The 23050-nt window shown below is 42.7% G+C and overlaps 1 protein-coding gene across 11 annotated transcripts in view; it reads right to left on the bottom strand.

The window, feature by feature from the left end:
* Nucleotides 1-21436, bottom strand: part of LOC106572185 (ral GTPase-activating protein subunit beta) — a 40357-nt gene extending 18921 nt beyond the window's left edge. For 6 of the 11 annotated variants that reach the window (XM_045696029.1, XM_045696031.1, XM_045696034.1 and 3 more), the window contains exons 1-18: nt 21255-21436; nt 20283-20499; nt 19502-19704; nt 17024-17190; nt 13770-13956; nt 11851-11982; nt 11191-11369; nt 9395-9543; nt 8880-9105; nt 7689-7724; nt 6624-6825; nt 6234-6401; nt 5687-5801; nt 5215-5362; nt 5050-5114; nt 4767-4911; nt 3849-3979; nt 2365-2547 (exon numbers count right to left, since the gene is read on the bottom strand). In XM_045696029.1, coding sequence (XP_045551985.1) covers nt 2365-2547; nt 3849-3979; nt 4767-4911; nt 5050-5114; nt 5215-5362; nt 5687-5801; nt 6234-6401; nt 6624-6825; nt 7689-7724; nt 8880-9105; nt 9395-9543; nt 11191-11369; nt 11851-11982; nt 13770-13956; nt 17024-17190; nt 19502-19704; nt 20283-20459 — 2613 coding nt within the window. In that variant the 5' untranslated portion in view covers nt 20460-20499; nt 21255-21436. The remainder of the gene's footprint in view (nt 1-2364; nt 2548-3848; nt 3980-4766; nt 4912-5049; nt 5115-5214; nt 5363-5686; nt 5802-6233; nt 6402-6623; nt 6826-7688; nt 7725-8879; nt 9106-9394; nt 9544-11190; nt 11370-11850; nt 11983-13769; nt 13957-17023; nt 17191-19501; nt 19705-20282; nt 20500-21254) is intronic. The other 5 variants (XM_045696033.1, XM_045696037.1, XM_014146115.2 and 2 more) reach the window with 3 other exon arrangements.
* Between the last annotated feature and the right edge of the window lie 1614 nt (nt 21437-23050).

Genomic DNA, 23050 nt, shown 5'->3' with positions numbered 1-23050 from the left:
GGTATGATGGCTGCGTCGTCCCATGGTGTTTATACTTGCGTACTATTGTTTGTACAGATGAACGTGGTACCTTCAGGTGTTTGAAAATTGCTCCCAAAGATGAACCAGACTTGTGGAGGTCTACAATTTGTTTTCTGAGGTCTTGGCTGATTTCTTTGATTTTCCCATGATGTCAAGCAAAGAGGCACTGAGTTTGAAGGTAGGCCTTGAAATACATCCACAGATACACCTCCAATTGACTCAAATGATGTCAGCATATCAGAAGCTTCTAAAGCCATTACATTTTTTCTGGAATTTTCGAAGCTATTTAAAGGCACAGTCAACTTAGTGTATGTAAACTTCTGACCCCCTGGAATTGTGATATAGTGAATTATAAGTGAAATAATCTGTCTGTAAACAATTGTTGGAAGAATTACTTGTGTCATGCACAAACTAGATGACCTAACAGACTTGCCAAAACTATAGGCAGTATTTTCACGGCTGGATAAAAAAACGTACCCGATTTCATCTGGTTACTAATCCTACCCAGTAACTAGAATATGCATATACTTATTATATATGGATAGAAAACACCCTAAAGTTTCTAAAACTGTTTGAATGGTGTCTGTGAGTATAACAGATCTCATTTGGCAGGCAAAACCCTGAGACATTTTCTGACAGGAAGTGGATACCTGATGTGTTGAATTACCTTTAAGCCTATGCCATTGAAACACACAGGGGTTGATTAATGTTTTGGCACTTCCTATTGCTTCCACTAGATGTCACCAGCCTTTACAAAGTGTTTTGAGTCTTTTACTGTGAGATCTGACCGAACAAGAGCCATGGAACGGTGATGGCCGATTAGACTCTGGCGCGAGTTCATGTTGGGTACCCTCGTTCCAATACGTTATAAAAGAGAATGCATTCGTCCACCTTGAATATTATTCATGTTCTGGTTAAAAAAGGCACTAATGATTTATGCTATACAACGTTTGACATGTTTGAACGAACGTAAAAATATTTTTTCCCCTCGTTCATGACGAGAAGTCCGGCTGGCTTAGATCATGTGCTAACAACACGGAGCTTTTTGGATATAAATGATGAGCTTTTTTGAACAGAACTACATTCGTTATGGACCTGGGATTCCTGGAAGTGACATCTGATGAAGAGAATCAAAGGTAATGGATTATTTACATAGTATTTTCGATTTTAGATCTCTCCAACATGGCCGTTGTCTGTATAGCAAAGCATATTTTTCTGGGCGCAGTGCTCAGATTATTGCAAAGTGTGATTTCCCAGTAAGGTTATTTTTAAATCTGGCAAGTTGATTGCGTTCAAGAGATGTAAATCTATAATTCTTTAAATGACAATATAATATTTTACCAATGTTTTCTAATTTTAATTATTTAATTTGTGGTGCTGACTTGACTGCCGGTTATTGGAGGGAAACGATTTCCTCAACATCAATGCCATAGTAAAACGCTGTTTTTGGATATAAATATGAACTTGATAGAACTAAAAATGCATGCATTGTCTAACATAATGTCCTAGGAGTGTCATCTGATGGAGATTGTAAAAGGTTAGTGCATCATTTTAGCTGGTTTTATGGTTTTGGTGACGCCCGTCTTTGAATTGACAAAACATTACACACAGCTATTGTCAATGTACTCTCCTAACATAATCTAACTTTATGCTTTCGCCGTAAAACCTTTTTGAAATCGGACAACGTGGTTAGATTAAGGAGATGTTTATCTTTGAAAGGGTGTAAGATAGTTGTATGTTTGAAAAATTTGAATTTTGACATTTATTTGGTTTCAAATTTGCCGCTCTTGAAATGCACCTGCTGTTGATAGGGTGCACCACGGGTGACACGCTAGCGTCCCACATAGCCCCAAGAAGTTAACAAGAAATTTGTGGAGTGGTTGAAAAACGAGTTTTAATGACTCCAACCTAAGTGTATGTAAACTTCCGACTTTAACTGTATGTGTATATCGGTCACCATTTTGAACAAACAATAATAGGCTTGGGCTAGGTGGCTCTGGACCTGAGGTAAGGTTGCAGTCTCCTGGGCACATATACATACAACACAGTCCTCATACACTGATTTCTCACATACACACCTTAAATCAGGTTACAGATCCCTAGAATTAGCGAGGGTATCAATATTAGCAAGCTACTTGTTAGTTTCATAACACAAGGAAACCCTCTTTTAAAATAGCTGCTATCAGCAGAATCAGTGCCAGGAAGAAAACATGTGCAGGTGTGAACACAAGAAAAGACAAGGACTTTTCCCCACCCTACTGTCCAGACAGCATATGGCCATCTGCTAAATCCTTTTACTTTTACAATCTGGTTTGGAATCCAGTCTAGACTGAGGTGACCGACCTTCTCATCCAGCATGTCTGGGTGCTCAGTCAGCCACACACACAGACACTGGAAGGCTGCTACGATCATGGAGTGGAGGTCTCTGGAGTGAAGGGGGGCCGGCCGGCTGCATTGGTACACGATGTAACCACACACTGAGCTGACGGCACGCTTACGGTCCGCAGAGTCCACACACGCCTTCACCTGAGGACACAGAGCCAAAAACACACTTTAGATATGTATGTACAGTGGTTTGGTGGATGCTAAGCCTTAATACACTCCTTTTCAATGTGTTATCTTTTTATTAAGGGTTATCCCTTGCAGAAGAGTGTTTTACAGCTGGGTGGAAGTTGGGTAGTGGCTGGGTCTGGTGTGGTGGACTGGTGTTAAGTCTCAGCATGTGCAGTGGTGATAATAACAATATACCGTAATTTCCGGACTATTAAGCGCACCTGAATATAAGCTGTACCCACAGAATTCATTTTTTTTATTTATTTTGAACATAAATAAGCTGCACATGTCTATAAGCCGCAGGTGCCTACCAGTACATTGAAACAAATGAACTTTACACAGGCTTTAACAAAAACACTGCTTGTAACAAAAATAAATAGGCTTCAACGAAACACGGCTTGGAACAAAGATAAATAGGCTTTAACGAAACACGGCTTGTAACAATTTTTTTTTTAATTAGCAGTAAGCTTTAGTTGTATTTTTGCACTGAGTCAATTCCTCACGCTGCTGTTTCCAACATCTTATCATCGACTCATTAAGACCAAGCTCCCGTACAGCAGCTCTATTTCCTTTTCCAACAGCCAGATCAATCGCCTTCAACTTGAAAGCTGCATCATATGCATTTCTCTGTGTCTTTGCCATGATGAGGGTGACAAAATGACTACCGTAATCAGAATGAAGTTTGAGAGCGCTCGATTTAATCTAAACAGTAAACAAAAAAGCCGTTCGGAAATTTCATTGGTCTAATGAAAGCTTCATGCCGCCAAAAAACTGAGCACGTCACAGAATGTGTATTTTTGGAAGCAAAAAAATAGAAAGCGGGAAAAATCCATATATTAGCCGCGTCATTGTTTAAGCCGCGAGGTTCAAAGCCTGAGAAAAAAGTTGCGGCTTATAGTCCGGAATTTACGGTAATGGATTTATACGTAATGAAGGTAGGTTGTGTGTTGGGGTGTGTGTTAAGTCATGTTAAAGCTGGGATGTCTTTGGGTACTTAGGTTAGAGATGGGGTGGGAAAGGAAAGTTGGAGTATATTGAAGTTCAGTATACTCCAACTTCATCTCGAAGTAAAGTCTAGCTTGTGTTAGGATAGTGTACAGTAGTTAGGTCTAGTTTAGTGTAGTTAGGTCTAGTTTAGTGTAGTTAGGTCTAGTTTAGTGTAGTGTAGTTAGGTCTAGTTTAGTTTAGTGTAGTTAGGTCTAGTTTAGTTTAGTGTAGTTAGGTCTAGTTTAGTTTAGTGTAGTTAGGTCTAGCATGCGTTGTTCTGTTGTCACCTTGGCCAGGCCAGCCAGCAGCTCCAGGGCGGCCAATGAGATGCTCATGTCGGACCTCCACTGGGAGTTGAGCCTCTGGGTGACCAGGTGTATGCTGCGCACCAGGAGGCCCGCCGCAGTATCTGTAAAAGCTAGAGGATGTAAACCCCGAAACACCACCACCAGCACAGATGGACCACCCCATTACACATTATCTGAATAATGACCTCAATAAGATCTGATCATGTGGCAGCCTGCCATAACACAGCACACAGAAGATACACTAATCATGTGAAATATCAGATGCAGTGTGAAACTGGAAGTAAGCGTTAAACTCAACAGGTGAAAACAGAATTCACACAGTAGGAAAAAAATAAATGTATTTTTAAGAGAACTTTATCACATGTAGTCATATCAAATATAGTGTTGAGGGATAGTCTTTTCCAGTTCAAGACCGGTAGCACAGCATCACAGCAAACAAGTGTAGTACTTGCATCACATACAGATCATTTTTACCCAGCGCTTTTTAACTCTGTATATCACTTTCACCACGTTGGCTATGGACAAATACAGTGTTGTTAATTGAGACAGATGCATTTCTAGAACATTGACCAGGTGTCAGTACTTGTGAATGGAAACAGCAACGACATTCAACATCTGAGTGAAATGAATAGGCTAAATAAAATGATTGTAGTAATGGCTATCGTGCTAAACAATACATAGCATGCCTAGTCTGACCTTAACGCAGCCTGCGTGTGAAAATGGCTATTGGTTACAATCGGTTATCATAGTAACAGTAGATATAGCAATTGTGCTATCGCTAGCTAGTTAGTATGTAGTAAGTCCTTATTGTAGTCTGTGACGTGGCTACAATCAGTTATCATAGTAATGGTTATCGTACTCAAGCTAGCTAGTTATAATTTAATGGACTAGCTTTACCGTAGTCCCGCAGTAGCGCCTGGGCCGGGCGCTCTGAGTCTGGGCTGGTGGCCTCAGTGCCAGTGCTTCCCCCGCTAGTAAAGCTGAAGCTACTGCTGGTGCGGCTGTGGCCCCTCAGACCCGCGTGGCTCCCATCCACACTGCCCTGGTACCATACAAACACAGGGAGACAGAGCGCATTAGCAAAGCCTCCAAATTCAACTCCATTGAGCCATTTGTTTATTTGAGTCAACGACGGTAGTTCGGTTTATATCAACACCGACAGAAATCCTAAAGGCCTTACCGTTTCAGTTTGTGCACCTATGGACTCCAACAGTGCAGAGTCTTGAACAATATTAAGCATTGCACCTGAAAGGATGAACATTTTGATTTAATACATGTAAGGGACACAAAAAAAAGACAAGAGAGCGAGAGAGGAAGAGAGAGAGAATGGTACTGAGTGGCAGACCTAGGATGAGCTGGGTGTTGTTGGGGTCCGTCTCTGTCTGCAGGGCTCCGATGAGGACGTTGACCAGACGTAGCCTCAGGGACAGGAAGGAAAGGGACTGGTCGTGGGGTGCCCCATCATCATCACTGAACTTCCCCTCCAGAAGAACCTACACATCAATCAAATCAGTCAATCTATTGATCGCCCTACCCACAACACAAAATCAAGCCAACATAACTACAACTGAAGTTAACAGAACTGGTGTCCACCACATTATATTTAACTGGGCAAGTCAGTTAAGAACAAATTCTTATTTGGTTAATGGCCCAACGCTCTAACCACTAGGCTACCTGCCGCCCGGTTATCACTCTTATCAAGGTGTATTGGGAAATAATATATATTAAAAAGCATGTTTACTAGACTAGATGATGTAATGTAGTCACCAGACACTTAAAAAAAAGCCAAGGTTGTAACAACGCAACATTTTCCATACCTCGGATTTGACGTTGCCAAAGTGGTGTGGGAGCGGCAGCATGGCCAGTAGGATGTGGATGGAAGCTCTCCTCAGGTCAGTAGGGTTCACGTACAGCTTGAACTTAGACAGCTCCCTGTTGCAGAGGGGGACAGTATCCTATAATTAGAATTTCTAGAGCATAGAAATTATCTGAATTGTATTGCTATGGTTGCTCAAGGAATTCTCATTAAATGGCATTAGCTAACATTACAGATATTATTAGCCCCTGGACAACAGATGGTCACAGCACCAGAATGGTCTGGTTTTTCGTCATTGTACCCCAATCATTAAACAGCTAAATTGTTTATTCATGTGTGATTATTATTTTTTTTTTTAAATCTGACTTAGCTTTCGCATTTTTTAGGAAAAGCGTTCAAGTAAGCATTTCTCTGTACTGTTTATATCTGCTGTATCTTGTTTACGTGATAAATAAATTGAGATTTTATTTTCAACATCAAGCCTGGTTCACATTTGGTAGTTTTAGAGGATTGTACATAATATATATATATATATTTTGTATGGTCACCTGTCTGGCAGAATGGTCTCCAGAGCTGAGATGAAGTAGGGGACCACCACGTTGACGCCCTTCAGGTCGGAGCAGAACAGAGAGGAGGAGTTGAGGATGATGCTGGAAAGCACAGGCCTGCAGATGAAGTCAGAGATCTGGAGGCCCTGGATCAGAACCATGTAGAACCTGCGGGGGAAAAGACAGACGTTTCTTCAGATCAAAATAGGAACCATAGCGATTGAAAATATTCATTCAGGTAGCTATATCAGGAGCCTGACAGATTCAAGACTAACACAATTAGCGAATAATTGAAGGCTAACACAAACGCAGAGTTAAGATACCGCCACACGTTGGCCCACATACAGCAGCGCTGCATGCTAGCGCGCTAGGATGAAACTGCCGTTTTACCTGGACAGGTAGACTGGGAGAATGTCCTCTCCAGTCTTCTTACTGCAGAAGATGCGGCAGAGGGTGCCGCAGGCCTCGGCACGGCCCGCCTCGTAGCTCTCGGGGAACTCGTTGGTGTCGAACATGGGGTTTGACACCATGGAGTCGGTGGACATCTGGGATCCCTTCCTTCTCAGCTCCAGACCCACCTGAGTGGCTATAGCTGTGGAGGGGACAGAAGGAGACACGGGAGTGAAAGGAGCCCGGAATGGGACATTCTCAAACGTGAACTCGTGAAAACAGATAGAAACGAAGACAAACACACGTACAAACACATTGAAAAGTAACCAAACACACATACACATTAAAAAGTACACAAACTCAGGTAAATACTGTACACACAAACTGTGCAGACACAAAACGAGACAAGGAAAACAAACCTAAATGGCTACAAACGCACAGACTCACACACACATTTACACATACGTATGTAAATCAGCAGGCGCACAAAGAGGGACGGCTGACACAGAGTTTGCCATAAAAAGTGTTATCTTTATCATGGGCTAAGTGAATTGAATTAAGGTTTAAAACTTTTACGTGAACATCTTTTCCCAACACAAGTTGCGAGAAGACGTCGGCGCAAAATCTCTGTCAGCTCAGCTCCCTTGTACTTGCATTATGACGTCACTCAAGGTACAGACATTTACTTCATGCATTGAGGCACCAAACCAAAATTCTAGAAATGTATAAGTGAACTGACAACACGAGGGGAAACAATATGAGAACAATGCGCTGAATTCAGGGCAAACCAAAAAGCGTTAGTGGCACGATAGATAAAAAGGTCAATGGAATATGGTGGTGTGGTCACAAACTGGCAACGCTATGTCGGGACAGTGGCGAGGCTGTGTGCTCCCGTTCCATTTCCAACCCGCAGAACATTGAGAGAACATTGACGCAACGCTCAAATGACAGTGGTGGGGGTAAAAGGTAACGATGATGGGCGATGATGACCATGGAGAAATGAAACCAAAGCAGGATTCAAAGAACTGACTGCGAGTCAAGAGAAAAGCCGCAGCTCCTACTTACAAGATTTATAAGAAAGGAGAATTTGGATAAAAGAGGCTGCAAGATAACAGAAATAGTGGAGAGACAAATCAAAGCATATCAATATTTTCTCAATTCATTCTAAAATGCATGAATTGTGTTTTTCCTCCTCAATGGATGACCTTTCACCCTGAAACTGTTGAAACATCAGACATGGTAGACACGAGTCAGCATGCAGGACAGACACAAGCACCAAAACACGAGATAAGAGACAGTCCTGGACATCATGATCCTTTTCTACCTTTTTATATGTGCTTAATCAGTGTTCCTCAATCCTGTTCTTGAAGAACTGCAGTATTGCAGGTCTTTCTCCCAGCTTAGTGCCATCACACCTGGGTCGTATTTATTTGGCACCAAACTGAAGAAAATGGACTGAAACAGGGACTGACTACCCGAACTTGTCCAATAAGAAACACCCATTTTCATTCATTTTTAGTTGCAAAACATTTTGCGACTGTGAGCCCTAATGAATACCACCCTTAAATCAACTGATCTCTTCTTGCCCTTGGTGAGCCGAATCAGGCAGATCACTGCTTATGGCTCTCCAGGAGCAGGATTGACGATCAACCCTACAATAGTACCGTCATCTCCTACAATCATAAGGCACAAGACGGAACTACACAGAGACATGCAGAAGTTCATTGTGTTTATCTGACTGTATAAATTCAATATTGTGACCACTGCAATAAAACGCTGCAGATGGAGACATTGGGTGTAGTGACTGGGGAAATGCGCAAAGGCGCGTCTATATTGAATTCTCCATCCTACAGTGTTCTGTGGAGTGGAATGTCAATTAGACTAACTGATATCAGAGTGGTCTCCACACAGTGCTTTAGCAGATGTGAAAAGTAGTGAGAGAAAAAAGAAAAACCAGTCTTCTGACCCCAGCCCACAACACACACAAGTCCAACCCTTAACCCAACACAAAGACATGCATCAAACCCAACCCAACCCCCCCCCACACACACACACACACACACACACACACACACACACACACACACACACACACACACACACACACACACACACACACACACACACACACACACACACACACACACACACACACACACACACACACACACACACACACACACACACACACACACGGTAGAAGCTTGTCCATCCAGTCAGGCAGGCAATCAGTCAGTCAGATCAGTCATTGCTTACCAGTCATGCTGGGGTCTCGGCTCAGGCCGCTGTGGAGCTTGCAGTGCACCAGCGCCGCGTCAAACAGCCACTGACCGAAGAGGTTGAGGATGCTGTTGACCTTAGGCCTGGCGGGGGCGGGCAGCGGCTGCATCTCCCAACTGCTCTGGGTGGGGCTGGCCAGCATGGTGGGTGACGACGACAGCTGCTGGGACGCGGACACTTTGGTCGGCTGGGCTGCACTGCCCTGTATGGGGGGGGTAGTCTGAGTTAGAGCACAGGCATTCAAATCCGGGCCGCTAACAATTTTTTATTTCAAATACTTTAGCGCCACTGCATTGAGCTTGCTCTGGCGCGATTGAACCAATGGAGTAGTAAACCCCACCCTGTCCGGGCACTCCAGGCAAGCGAGATTGAACACTCAAAGTACTTGAAAGAAAACAAATTCTGTTTGAAACCAGGTCTGCTAATGTAAGCACAGAACACAGGCCAAGACGACATACGCACATGATTTGTAGGCTATACAGTTGACTTACCGTTAAACTCTTGCTGGCGGTTTTGGTGACCACGGTGTGTCGCTGCTTGCGGCTGTGTGGGGGCGTGGTGTTGTTGGAGGAGGGTGGGGACATGCTCAGTCTGTTGACCGGTGTGGGCGGGGCACTGTCGACCCTGGGCCGTGATATGCCTGCGGAGGAGAAGGGGGCAGGTCCCAAAAACAAGACACACCCAATAGTCAGAATAACCAATGGCTGTGGTGTGTCCTGCCTCAATTACAGTGGAAAAACAAGCCTCTGTTCCAATACCTTTGACATGCCATAGATTCTCCCTTCCTTCCTTCCTTGAGGTTATCACTGATCTGTAAGCAAAGGTATTGTTTCCACCCTATCGCCTTCAGTAATTCAACGTGATCAGATCAGTGATAACCTCAAGGAATGGAAGAGAAAAAAAGTGCACGTTTTAGAATACCTCTTTCTGGTTTCCCTTCAGGTTAAAACTTGAAGACTTCTTAAGAGGTAAGAGAGCAACATCCCATGTAAATAGGATTGCGTTAACCCCATGTTGGTCCAACCACACAACCAATAGGTGTTAATAGGCAGGTTATAGAGTGATATTACTTGTGCCTGTGCTTTTTCAGGACTCATTGACACACTTAAAACATATCTATTAGGGGGTATCAATTAACTTGTTATGCCCAAACAACAGAACAGTGCTACTGTGGCATCAGCAGTCAATGACAGCCAGTTCAACTAGCACAAGTCATATCTTGCAGCTCAGTTTAACCCATTTGAACCATCAAATCAACCGAAACAGCCCATTTGATTGTAATAGCATGCCCCTCAGCCCAGTTTGACTTGATAAAACCTCCAGGGGACCATGACAGAACATCCTAAAAACGTCCTCGGGACAAATCGGGAACTAGAAAAAACCTCCAGGGGACAACGACACAATGTCCAAAGAACGTTAAGGTGACCTTCAGGGGACCATGACACAACGTCCCAAGAACGTCCTGAAAACATCACTGGAACTATAAAAAAGGTTCCCTTGGGACCATCATGCGACATTCTAAGGCCCAGTAACATGAAAGTCCTAAGATTGTCCTAAAAGGCCCTATATGTTCGTCAATGACGTCTTGGGAATGTACAGGTAAATAGACAAAGGTCCCCCAGAGAACGTTCCCTTGGGACCATCAAGCAACGTTCTTAGAATGTCAGTGGGATACCGTAACACAGAAACCCTTAAGGAACGTCGCTGAATGTCCCTCAGGACGTCCCGTTTACTGGGCTTAACCAGTAAGCAATCCATGCTTTGATTTAGTTTCCAAATTCTAACGTTTTAGCATTTGTGGCGCAAACCCCATTCAAGTCATGGTACCGATATTAGCGAGCAAAAATCGATTGCGAAGCTCAACAAAATCACTTTTTTCCCCACAAATGCTAATGTGCACATTAGCATGTGGAAACAGTGCCAAAATTAAAGCAAAGCAATAGATTGATGTCATACCTTGTCCATAGACATCTTATAGGGTAAGGAACACAATATATAATTTTGTAATTTGGGTGAACTATCCCTTTAAGGCACAAATGTACACTTTTTTCAGTTCAAACGGCTGACAAATACTGTATGCAAACAACTTCAGACCAGGGTTGGGGTCAAATCCATTTCAGGGAGTAAACTGAATTCCAATTACAACTTTCCTGCCTTTTAATAAGGAAAACAAAGTGGAATTGGAATTTGTTAACTTCCTGAATTGACCCCAACGCAGATTCAGACTATTGAGGTGCACCGTGTTGCACCACCACTTGACCCTGAGTGACGGAAGTCGTCTTCTCACCCAGGAAGGCGTCCACCAGGCAGCTGACCCCCCGCATGGCCCTGAAGAAGATCTGGGGAAGCTGCTTGAGGCAAGGGTGTAGCACTACCTCATGGGGGATGCCACTCGAGTTGAGGAACTGCTCCTGGAACTTGGGCGTGGTGCTCACCAACGTCGGGTTGCTCAGATCCACGGGGTTGCTGCGGAAACCACAAGGGACAGGAGAGAGAAGTGAGGATGGATTGACACACACTGAGGGCCTGTATTAGTGGGTGGGGTTGACAATGTGCTGGGAAATGATGTCTAGAACACTGAATGGCATTAGGCACAGCAAAAAAAAAAAGGGGTTGTATTCACTAGGACACGCAACAGTCAACATTTTTGCAACAAAACAAAGTTCTTATTGGTCCAGTTCCCTCAATGTTTCAGTCCGATTTCTTCCATGTGGTGCATAATTAATACAACCCAATATTTTGTGGCCAAGAAATAAAGTAGATGAGGAAAAGAGGGCATGTAAGGACATCACCAGGGCCCATATCTACAAAGCATCTCAAAGGTGGAGTGCTGATCTAGTATCAGTTTTGAATTTTAGATCACAATGAATAAGATTGTGTGGACAAATCCTAGACCAGCACTCCTACTCTGAGATGCTTTGTGGATATAGGCCCAGGACTTCTCTACCTCAGCATGTGGAGGAAGCGGAACCAGGTCTGGGCCACACAGTCGTTGTCCATCTCTACTGGAATCAGGTTGGCATCCTCATCAGGGACTTTAAACGGGGGGAACGAGGGGCCGTGGGTGAACCGCAACAGCCTGGGTGGAAAGTCAACACACAGACAAGACACACATGCAGACACACATACACACAAATTAGTATGCCCATTTCCTCCTCTCTGTCATTGTTTTAAATTGATAGTGGTACATCCTGCAAAATGAAATAGCAGATAGTGTTTCTCTGCTCTCACAGTTCTTTTTAAACCAACTGAAAACTTCAGAGGTTAGCTATAGTGGTGTAAAGTACTTAAGTAGTACTTTTAAGTCGTTTTTTGGGATATCTGTACTTCACTATTTATATTTCAAACTTTTACTTCAGTACATTCCTAAAGAAAATGATGTACTTTTTACTCCATGCATTTATCCTGACACCCAAAAATACTGTGCACATTTTTTTTTATTTTTAGCAGTAAAGGAAAATGGTCCAATTCACACACTTATGAAGATAACCTCCCTGGTCATCCCTACTGCCTCTGATCTGGTGGACTCACTAAGCACAAATGTGTGTTGGAATGTGCCCCTGGCTGTCCATAAAATATTATATAATTGCCTTTTGGTTTGCTTAATATAAGAAATTTGAAATGATTTATACTTTTGATGCTAAGTATATTTTTGTAACTACATTTCCTTTTCATACTTAAGTGGTTGGAGATATCCCTCCAGTGGTGTGGGGGCTGTGCTTTGGCAAAGTGGGTGGGGTTATATTCTACCTGTTTGGCCCTGTCCGGGGGTTTCATCGGATGGGGCCACAGTGTCTCCTGACCCCTCCTGTCTCAGCCTCCAGTATTTATGCTGCAGTAGTTTATGTGTTGGGGGGCTAGGGTCAGTCTGTCACATCTGGAGTATTTCTCTTGTTTTTTCCAGTGTTCTGTGTGAATTTAAATATGCTCTCTCTACCCATTCGGTTTTCAACCACCAGAACACCTGCTTTTACACTATGATTTGACTATTAGATGTTGAATGTTTGTTATGAAAAATATTTTTTTTAAATGGAATGTTTTTACCATATTAAAATGAGAGTTCAGTTCACGTAACAGGGTGGACCTTAAAAGGAACAAGCTTTTTTGACTTGAAAATGAATCACTAATCTTCAGAAATGACTGTCAGAGACAAAATTACTACGGCTTTACACTGATGGTGAAAACTCGAAATGTTGGGGTTAAGTGGGTTAAAATCCTTCTAGAAGTCACAGAGGGACATGTCCAAAAGCTGAATTTTGGCACTTTAGCAAGTCTTTATTGCAGATGTATTGAATTTTCAATGTGGTCTAAATTAAAAAAGGCACTAAATTTAATATAACAGGCTTTTAAAATTCTATATTGGTGCACAATGTCTACTTAAAATATCAAAGGGAATCAAAAAGGGACTCATTTCGTGGAACGACCCCTATACTGTAGTGCTCACCGAACAAAATGGTCTTTATCTTTAATCCAACCTAATTGAACAGAATGGTACTCGAGTTTTGTATTTTTTGAGTGTATAAATAAATACCAACAAAGGAACACAACACATTGACCATAAACTCTTCCTCAGAAAGTGGGAAAGAAAAGAACGCCCAGGTTCCATGTTACAGGCCCCCCCCCCCAAAAAAGTGGGTGATCATCAGTCACCTGCTAGCGTTGGTTTTCCTTAGCAATGCTAGCGCAACCGGGCCCTTCTGTTTGTGAACCTCACCCCTCTAAGCTTGGATGCCAGTCGGTTTATCCAGCCAACTCCTTAAGAAATTGTCATGCCAAACATTGCAATGACAGCAATGGAGTTTGCAAGAGCACCAACAGATCTAAGAGCAGGTTACATCACTCTCCCAATCAGGATAAGTCAGTCACCTGGAGGTGAGGGCGCAGGCCACCCTGCTCCACTGCTCCACCACGGGCGGGTGGTGCCTCCAGTTGGCCAGCATCTCCTGAGCAGTCTTCCAGTAGGGCGGCGTGGGGAAGCAGCGGGCGCACGCCAGCAGCCACACCTCAAAAAGCACCGCCATCAGCTTCTCCGCCAGCTTCTCTGCCACACCCACTAGGCACGGGGGCAAAAGAGGGAGAGGGTCAAAGGTTAGCAGGATATGTCAAGCTCATTGGGATGCTGAGAGTCATTTATGTTTAAATACTCAAATTAATATCTAGGCCATCTATTTCTAGTTACTCAAATAAAATGAATACTAGCATAATAAAAATAACATGCTTATGGTGTAACAGTATTGCTTCTGTCCCTCTCCTTACCCCAAACTGGGCTCAAACCAGGGACCCTCTGAACACATCAATAACTTATATTTGTCCTGTTTCACACATGTATAAGTGTGTATTATACGCATGTGTGAAATGGAAATGTGTTGTTTGCATATCCCAACTCCCCCTGAGACACCCTCGAGGCGCTGACAAGCCTTCTTCAAGACTGTACGCATGTGGGCCAATTAAGTTCTGAGTGATTTGGACACGAAGGGATTTGAAGCTCTCAACCCACTCTAGCCCCGTTGATGTGAATGGGGACGTGCTCACCCCCCGTTTCCTGTAGTCCACGATCAGCTCCTTGGTCTTACTGACGTTGAATTGCAGAGCTACTTCTCGGTCTCAGAGAGAGTGACGTCACCAATTGAATAATACTAGCACAGGTAACTACAGTGCTTTCAGAAAGTATTCATAACCATTGACTTATTCCACATTTGTTACAGCATGAATTCAAAATGGATTAAACAGATTTTATTTCTCACCCATCTACACAGAATACCCCATAATAACAAAGTGAAAACATATGTAGAAATTTTTGCAAATGTATTGAAAATGAAATACAAAAATATCTCATTTAAATAAGTATTCACACCCGAGTCAGTACAAATGACAGTTAGTCATTAACCTAATTTCTGTCAGGCAAGTCGGAACCATAGGAGCATGAGGCGGGAGAGCCTTTGTTTTGCCTTGAACACTAGTGCTCCCTACTCTCCCTGTCACTATCTATACGACCCGCTTTGGCTATCAGCTACACATTTTTGCCCTATCGCCAGCTTAGCCGACTGACCTGGTTTTGTGACTGCCTCCAAATCTATACATGCTGCTTGAGTTGAGATATTTTGAAATTAGTGTGTTTCAGAGCGGAATCTTAGCGTGTTTAAAGTTTTTGGTAACATTGTATAATAACTTTCATGAATAACCCATTATACAGTGCCATCAAAATGTATTCACACCCCTTGACTTTTTACATATTTTGTTGTGTTACAAATTGGGATAGAATTTTATTTATTTTTTCTTCGATCTACATAAAATACTCTAATGTTATTTTTTAAAGATTAATGAAAAATAAAACAGATATATCTTGATTAGATAAGTATTCAACCCCTTGAGTCAATACATGTTAGAATCCCCTTAGGCAGCGATGACAGCGGTGAGTCTTTCTAGGTAAGTCTCTAAGAGCTTTCCACACCTGGATTGTACAATATTTGCACATGATTCTTTTCTAAATTCTTCAAGGGCTGTCAAATTGGATGTTGATCTTTCCTAGTAAACCATTTTTTAAGCTGCCATATAATTTCAAGTAGATTTAAGAAAAAAACTGTTTGACTTGGAACATTCACTGTTTTTCTTGGTAAGAAACTCCAGTGTAGATTTGGCGTTGTGTTTTAGTTTATTGTCCTGCTGAAAGGTGAATTAATCTCCCAGTGTCTGGTGGAAAGCAGACAACCAGGTTTTCCTCTAGGATTTTGCCTGTGCTTAGCTCCTTTCCGTTTATTTTTTATCCTGAAAAACTCCCCAGTCCTTAACGAATAAAAGCATACCCATAGCATGATGCAGCCACCACCATGCTTGAAAATAAGGAAAGTGGTACTTAGTAATGTGTTGTATTGGATTTGCCACAAACAAGACAAAAAGTTCATTGTTTGCCATATTTTTTTGCAGTATTACTTTAGTGCCTTGTTGCAAACCGGATGCATGTTTTAGAATATTTTCATTCTGTACAGGGTTCTACCTTTTCACTCTGTCAATTGGGTTAGTATTGTGGAGTAGCTACAAGGTTGTTGATCCATCCTCAGTTCTCCTATCCCAGCCATTAAACTATGCAACTATTTTACAGTCCCTATTGGCCTCATGGTGAAATTCCTGAGCGATTTCCTGCCTCTCTGGCAACTGAGTTTGGAAGGGCGCCTGTATCTTTGTAGTGACTGGGGGTATTGATACATCATCTAAATCTTAATTAATAACTTCCCCATGCTCAATGGGATATTCAATGTCTGCTTTTTTTATTTTTACCCATCTACCAATAGGTGCCCTTCTTTGCGAGGTATTGGAAAACCTCCCTGGTCTTTGTGGTTGAATCTGTGTTTGAATCGCACTGCTTGACTGAGGTACCTTACAGATAATTTTATGTGTGTAGTACAGAGATGAGGTAGTCATGTTAACCACTATTATTGCACAAAGAGTGAGTCCATGCAACTTATTGTGACTTGTTAAGCAATTATTTACTGCTGAACTTATTTAGGCTTGCCATAACAAAATGGGTTGAATACTTACTGACTCAAGACATTTCAGATTTTCATTATTAATTCATTTGTAAAAATGTACAATTCCACTGACATTATGGGGTATTGTGTGTAGACAAGTGACCCAAAAAATCTAAATGTTAACTATTTTAAATTCAGGCTGTAACACAACAAGATGTGGAATAAGTCAAGGGGTGTGAATACTGTCTGAAGGCACTGTAGCTAGTCATTTCAAATCGGATACACTTCATTTGCTCAACAGATGCAGTCGGCGGTTAAACTGAAAAGTAGTGTAATGTGGGACTTTCAGTGCACAGATAAGTCATGTTATGCAGTGGAACCGATGTCTGATTGCAGAGTCAGTCAAACCCCTGCTATACTACACCTTTACTGGGGCCATGTTCAGACCATCTATTCCGAAGTTCTAAAAGGGCTAGGATATGAACAATCTGATAAAGGCACCAAACCGAAACAGGGAGGGACTACCTGGACATGCCCTACAAGAAACATTCATTTTCTGTTACAAAATGTTTTAAAACGTTGTGTGCCCTAATGAACATGACCCTGGGAAACCCAGTGAGATGTGGTTTGGTGAGATGAGGAGATGGGGCTGACCTCCGATGGTGGGCGGGGCCAGCAGCGTGTCGTTGATCCGGAGCAGGAAGAGCAGCAGTACCTCCCAGGTCTCTCTCACCATGGAGACGGACTCCCTGGCCAGCTTCTGTACTGCCATCAGCACCTGCTGGCACAGTCGGATGTGGCTCAGACTGTACTGCTCCGGCCTGAGAGAGGGAGAGAGAAGAGAAGAAAGGGTGTGTGGGGGTATGAGAAGGGGGATGTGGTAGAAGAAAATAGAGAAGAGTGTTTGAGGGAGTGTGTAATATATATATATATATATATATATATGAGAGAGAGAGAGATTTGTTTTAAATCTGTTTAAAAAGCTGATAAATAAAATTGGTACTGGCCCATTGTCCCCCCCAAAAAACATTCCATGGCGAAATAATGCTTTTTAGCCTATTCATTTGTTGAATTTTTTTTTTACCGGTCATGCTTATCTATGGGTTAATTTGCATAATTTTGTGGAATTAAATTGGCTCGTGTATATTCGTTATGCATCTTATGTAACACACACACAGATACAGAGCCTTCAGCGGAAAATCTGTCAGACAGGGCTTTTATAAGCCCAATCATTGCACAACAATTCTAAATGTAATCTTGTGTTAAAAATAGTTTTTTGGCCACGATTAAAAATAGCTAATATTTGTATTTCTCAACTGGTAATTGAAGTGCACTTCCCATTCGCCAGTCAAATGCATAGGCAAGGACAGGCTTCATCAGTGCGTCACACCACTTTGCAATGAGAAAACATATAGCTACTTAATTGTTTGAAACCTGAACGTTTTATTACATATTATATTTTGCCTAGGCTTCAAAGTAGCCCAGGCAAAATTCTACCATATCCGGACGCAATTGTTTTAGAGACTTCCAGATGCCATTGAAACCGGTAGCCTATTTCTCTCATGTTCTATTGGTTATTAACTTTCTTTCATTGTCCGGTGGCTAAATGCACATTCGCGCATAGCCTGCTGCCTTATGCGAATTGTTGCGCTAATAATGTTAAGAAACAACAGTTCATCATTTTAAGCTAAACGTTCCGATACATCTGATTCATTCCTTAATTTTAAAAAAAGGGAAAGAAAAAGTGTCGCCTAGGCCTATTGGTTGTATGAATTTGGGATCTATCGTCACACAACCGTTCCCAGAATCTTCTTGGGCTATTTCTTTCTCGTCAAGCTAACCAATAGAATAGGTAAATGTTTTTCACTATGGGAGATAGTTGATTGACATAGGCAGCATGTCCATAAGGCTAGGGAAGCTAAGCTTTCCATAAGTACATTTAATTGCTAAAATGATATAGCCTAAATTAGCCAACTCCTGTCTATACAGAAATAAAATAAATGATTCAAAATAGGCAACTAAAGCATGATTTGGCCACAGATGATAATTTGCTTCCCCTAGCCTTTTACCTACATACATACTTTTGGTTATGTAGTGTAGTTTGGAAAGCAAATGGCTATTACTGTAAAGAGAAGACAATGAAAAGACTCATCTGTCTTTAAGTTAACAAAATTCTCAACTTAATTGAGCGAACAACAGTAGACCTATAGCCTGTCCTATTGGCATCAGCGGAGAGCATCGGCCATATCCCAGGTGAGTGCACACTGCGCATATTCACTCTGTATCAATGTTGGGTCAGTGCTACTTAAGTTTGTTTTGGGACAATCATTTTCTCCTCCAGTTTAGATGGACGTCATATTGTATTGGTGTCTCCCCTTCATTGGCCTATTATATGGACAATTTATTTTTTATTGATTGTATGTCAGTGTTAGCAGAGTAGGCTACCCTGTAATTTGTCATATTAAAAAAAGATTCTGCTAATATCTCCAGTCATATAAAGTGTGGTAAAATTGCATGAAAATGTGTTTTTCCTGTACAAAGAAAGCAGAAACGTATCTGATACAGCCTATAGCCGAGGCCTCTACACTACAAGCGCTCAGCCATCTTTTTTTACGACCAGTGATTAAGTTATATTATTCGCCTAAATGATGATCCAATCTAGTCATCACATGAATAGTATGCTATTTTACATAAATCGCGATGATGCATGTAATGCTTTATTATAAAGGTGCGTTTTTATGGTGAAAATGTGCTTCCGCAAACATATAGCTTCCCCATGATTTTGCTGTTCGTTACTCGTCTTGATGGCTGAGGAAAATTAAATGTGGACAGTTATTCTAACATCTTCAAAGTGGACGCTAAGGACACAAGTCATTACATCCTCTACTTGCATATTCTGTTAAGATTAATTACCATCATCGAAATGTGATTTCAGTCATTCTGAGCACTGTGGGTGGACGCCCTAATCAGATTACGCACCCAATGCATATGGGTCCGGTATATTTCTCAAATGTCTGGTAAATTAAAACCGGCTGTCAAATGTCCGGTGCTACATTTTCATAACGGAAACCCTGAAGTGTGTGTGTTTTGAGTGCATGCGTGCGTGCACGCTCAGCTCAACTGTGGCTGTACCTGGGTAAGAAGACATTGTAGAGGTGTTTGAGGATGGTCTGGACGTACAGGTTGGGCTCCTTTACCACCGGCTGTGGAATGGAGTCCCGGGGCGTCACCAGGGCCATCATCCAGTCTGTGTACACGTCCACACACAGCTTCACCGTGTCCCCCTCCAGGGGAAGAGTTAGGCCGTAGCACAGTACCTCCATGGTCCACTTCACCTGGAACCAGAGTCAGGGAGACAGTTATGCCCGATTCACACTATAGCTCCAAAACGAGCCAAACCAAACCGACGTGTACTGGGCTGGCCTGGTAACATATCCACCATAGTTGCGCTTACTGTGCTGCAATGGACAGCGTAAAGAAAACATCTGAGCCAGCAGAGTACGGTTCAGATCGACCCAAGAGTGAATCAGGCATTATAGGCTACCCTTCACGCTAGTGTGCCAACCCAAATCATACTGTGATGGCTCAAATATTTTATTTTCAGTGTCCAATGCAAAACAGTTCCAGGCAGTGTTGCCGGGCCAGCGCAGTACAGCTCGGCTCAGCTCTGTAGTGTGAAATGGCCATTAGGCATCTACTCCCCTCTGATCCACTTGACACTGCTAATGTGACAAATTGGGGTCGAAGAACTGTTTCTGCATCCAACAATGCTACAATGTTGCCTATGCTTGGCAAGACAACAACAAGTTGGCTAAGGCAGAAACAGACAGAGGGCACCCAGGCTAGCCTCATGCAGAAAGGCCCCATTAACTATAACCCACATCAATGACAATGCTCTCTGTCCATCCCTCACCTCTTTGTCCGTCTTGAGGATGTTCTCGGTGGCCATGGGGATGGCGGCCGTCCCCAGGGGTTTGACCACTGCGTTGGCCACCTCCAACCCCACGCCTCCAGGGTACGTGTGCAGGACACTGAGGTGGCCCTGGTCACTCTGCACCATTAGGTGCAGCGAGCGCCAGTCTGAGTACATTGTGTAGCGGCTCCACTCTACTGTTTCCACCAGTCTCCACCTGCACAATCAATGAGCATTAATATAGCTCATTAGCTATGTTCCTAGTAATATGGTAAAGATGTTGCATGACTGTCATTTTGCCTTTGTGTGTGGGGAAGGAATTGGTAGGTGCAAGGCAGTACAAGACCTTAACTATTGATAATTTGACTCCAGCCAGAACTAGCTAGCTAAATGGTTGACAGTGAAAAGTGGGCGTCAATACCCGTTAGGGATAGGTAACTATCTGTATCATGGAGAAAATGCATGCATTAACCTTAACGTTACCTACATAGCTAAAACCTAGCCAGCTAAATATTAGCATACGCGATGATAGCTAGGTAACGTTATGGTTCATACTTGAAACGTTATGGAAACACAGCCTGTTAGCTAGCTAGCTAGTTAACCTGAGCTAACCCCACCGTAGCAACTCGAACCAGGAAGCATCTGCAACGCTAGCTTGCTAACCTTTCTATTCCGCTCATCAATAATAACAATAATAATAACAACAACAACAACCACTAACGGCTAGCTGATAGCACTGCCATTTACCTTGCTAACCAATTCGCCGTGAAGTGACCAAAGAATCGAATCTTACCAGCTTATTCACGTTTACCAGCTAGCTAATTCCCGTAAAGGGTGAGCTAATTTAGCATTTACTGAAAGAGCACCAGTGGTTACCTACTGTTAATAGCTAGCTAACATTAGCTGTTGCAAGCTAGCTAAGTTACGTATCGCTCGATAAATTGAAGCAAGCTACAGGACTTTTGCATTTACCTGCTCCAAGGAAAATGGTTTTCATAACAAGGTGACTTGTCCTCACAACACCAGCTATCCCAATTTAGGCATTCTCCAACAATGTCAAGGCTCGATGACTGCTGTGCTGCTTTGGCTACACTGAATCAAGTAATGCAAAATCCTCAGCTGACTGCTGTCATTGGCAACCGGAGGAAGACGATGTTGAATGAGCGCCCCATGTGGGGAAGTCGAAAACAGGTTGTCCACATGGACAATGAGTGGCTTCATTCCTTGTGAACTTTCCCTGCACTGAGAACAATCAGGTCTATGCAACTTCCAAGTTAAATGGCTTTCATCCAAGATAGGTGCAGATAAGGTGCAGATAACGGCAAACACATAATGGTAGATGCCCACCCCACAAATAATAGTGGGTTGAGGAACTTCACAGGTGAATAAAATATATAGGCCTAAACTACACTGGACAAAAATATAAATGCAACATAAAAGGGTTGGTCCCATGTGTCATGAGCTGAAATAGTCAATTTACCTGGTAAGTTGACTGCAGGAATGTCCACCAGTGAATTGAATGTTAATTTCTCTACCATAAGCCGCCTCCAATGTCATTTTAGAGAATGTGGCAGTAAGTCCAACCAGGCTCACAACCGCAGACCACGTGTAACCACACCAGCCCAGGACCTCCACATCCGGCTTCTTCACCTGCTCGTGGATGACCAGCAACCCGGACAGCTGATGAAACTGTGGGTTTGCACAACCATAGGATTTCTGCACAAACTGTCAGAAACCGTCTCAGGGAAGCTCATCTGCATGCTCGACGTCCTCACCAGGATCTTGACCTGACTGCAGTTCAGCGTCGTAACCGACTTGCAAATGCTCACCTTCGATGCCACTGGCACGCTAGGGAAATGTGCTCTTCACGGATGAATCCCAGTTTACACTGTACCGGGTAGATTGCAGACAGCGTGTATGGTGTCGTGTGGGCAAGCGGTTTGCTGAGACGTCAACACTGTGAACAGAGTGCCCAATGGTGGTGGCGAGTTTATGGTATGGACAGGTATAAGCTACGGACAACGAACACAATTGCATTTTATCGATGGCAATTTGAATGCACAGAGATACCGTAATGAGATCGTGAGGCCCATTGTCGTACCATTCATCTGCCACCATCACCACATGTTTCAGCATATAATGCACGCCCCCATGTCGCAAGGATCTGTGCACAAATCCTGGAAGCTGAAAATGTCCCAGTTCTTCCATGGCCTGCATACTCACCAGACATCAAATCAAAACATATTTGTCACATGCGCTGAATACAACAAGTGTAGACCTCACAGTGAAATGCTTACTTACAAGCCCTTAACCAACAATGCATTTTTAAGAAAAAATATTTTTAAGAAAGTATTTACTCAAATAAACTGAAGTTAAAAAAATTATAGAAAAATAGAAGAAAAAAAAGAAAAAATAAAAGAAATATATATATATATATAATTAAAGAGCAACAATAAAATAACAGTAACAAGGCTATACGCAGGGGGTACCGATACAGTCAATGTGCAGGGGCACAGGTTAGTCGAGGTAATTGAGGTAATATGTAAATGTAGGTGGAGGTAAATTGATAACAGAGAGTAGCAACAGTGTAAAAATGGGTAGCCATTTGATTAGCTGTTCAGGAGTCTTATGGCTTGGGGGTAGAAGCTGTTAAGAAGACTTTTGGACCCAGACTTGGCGCTCAGGTACCGCTTGCAGTGCGGTAGCAGAGAGAACAGTCTATGACTAGGGTGGCTAGAGTATTTGAACATTTTTAGGGCCTTCCTCTG

This window comes from Salmo salar, chromosome ssa15, assembly GCF_905237065.1.
Source record: "Salmo salar chromosome ssa15, Ssal_v3.1, whole genome shotgun sequence".
Taxonomy (NCBI): Eukaryota; Metazoa; Chordata; class Actinopteri; order Salmoniformes; family Salmonidae; genus Salmo; species Salmo salar.
This window is presented reverse-complemented; position numbering and strand designations above follow the sequence as displayed.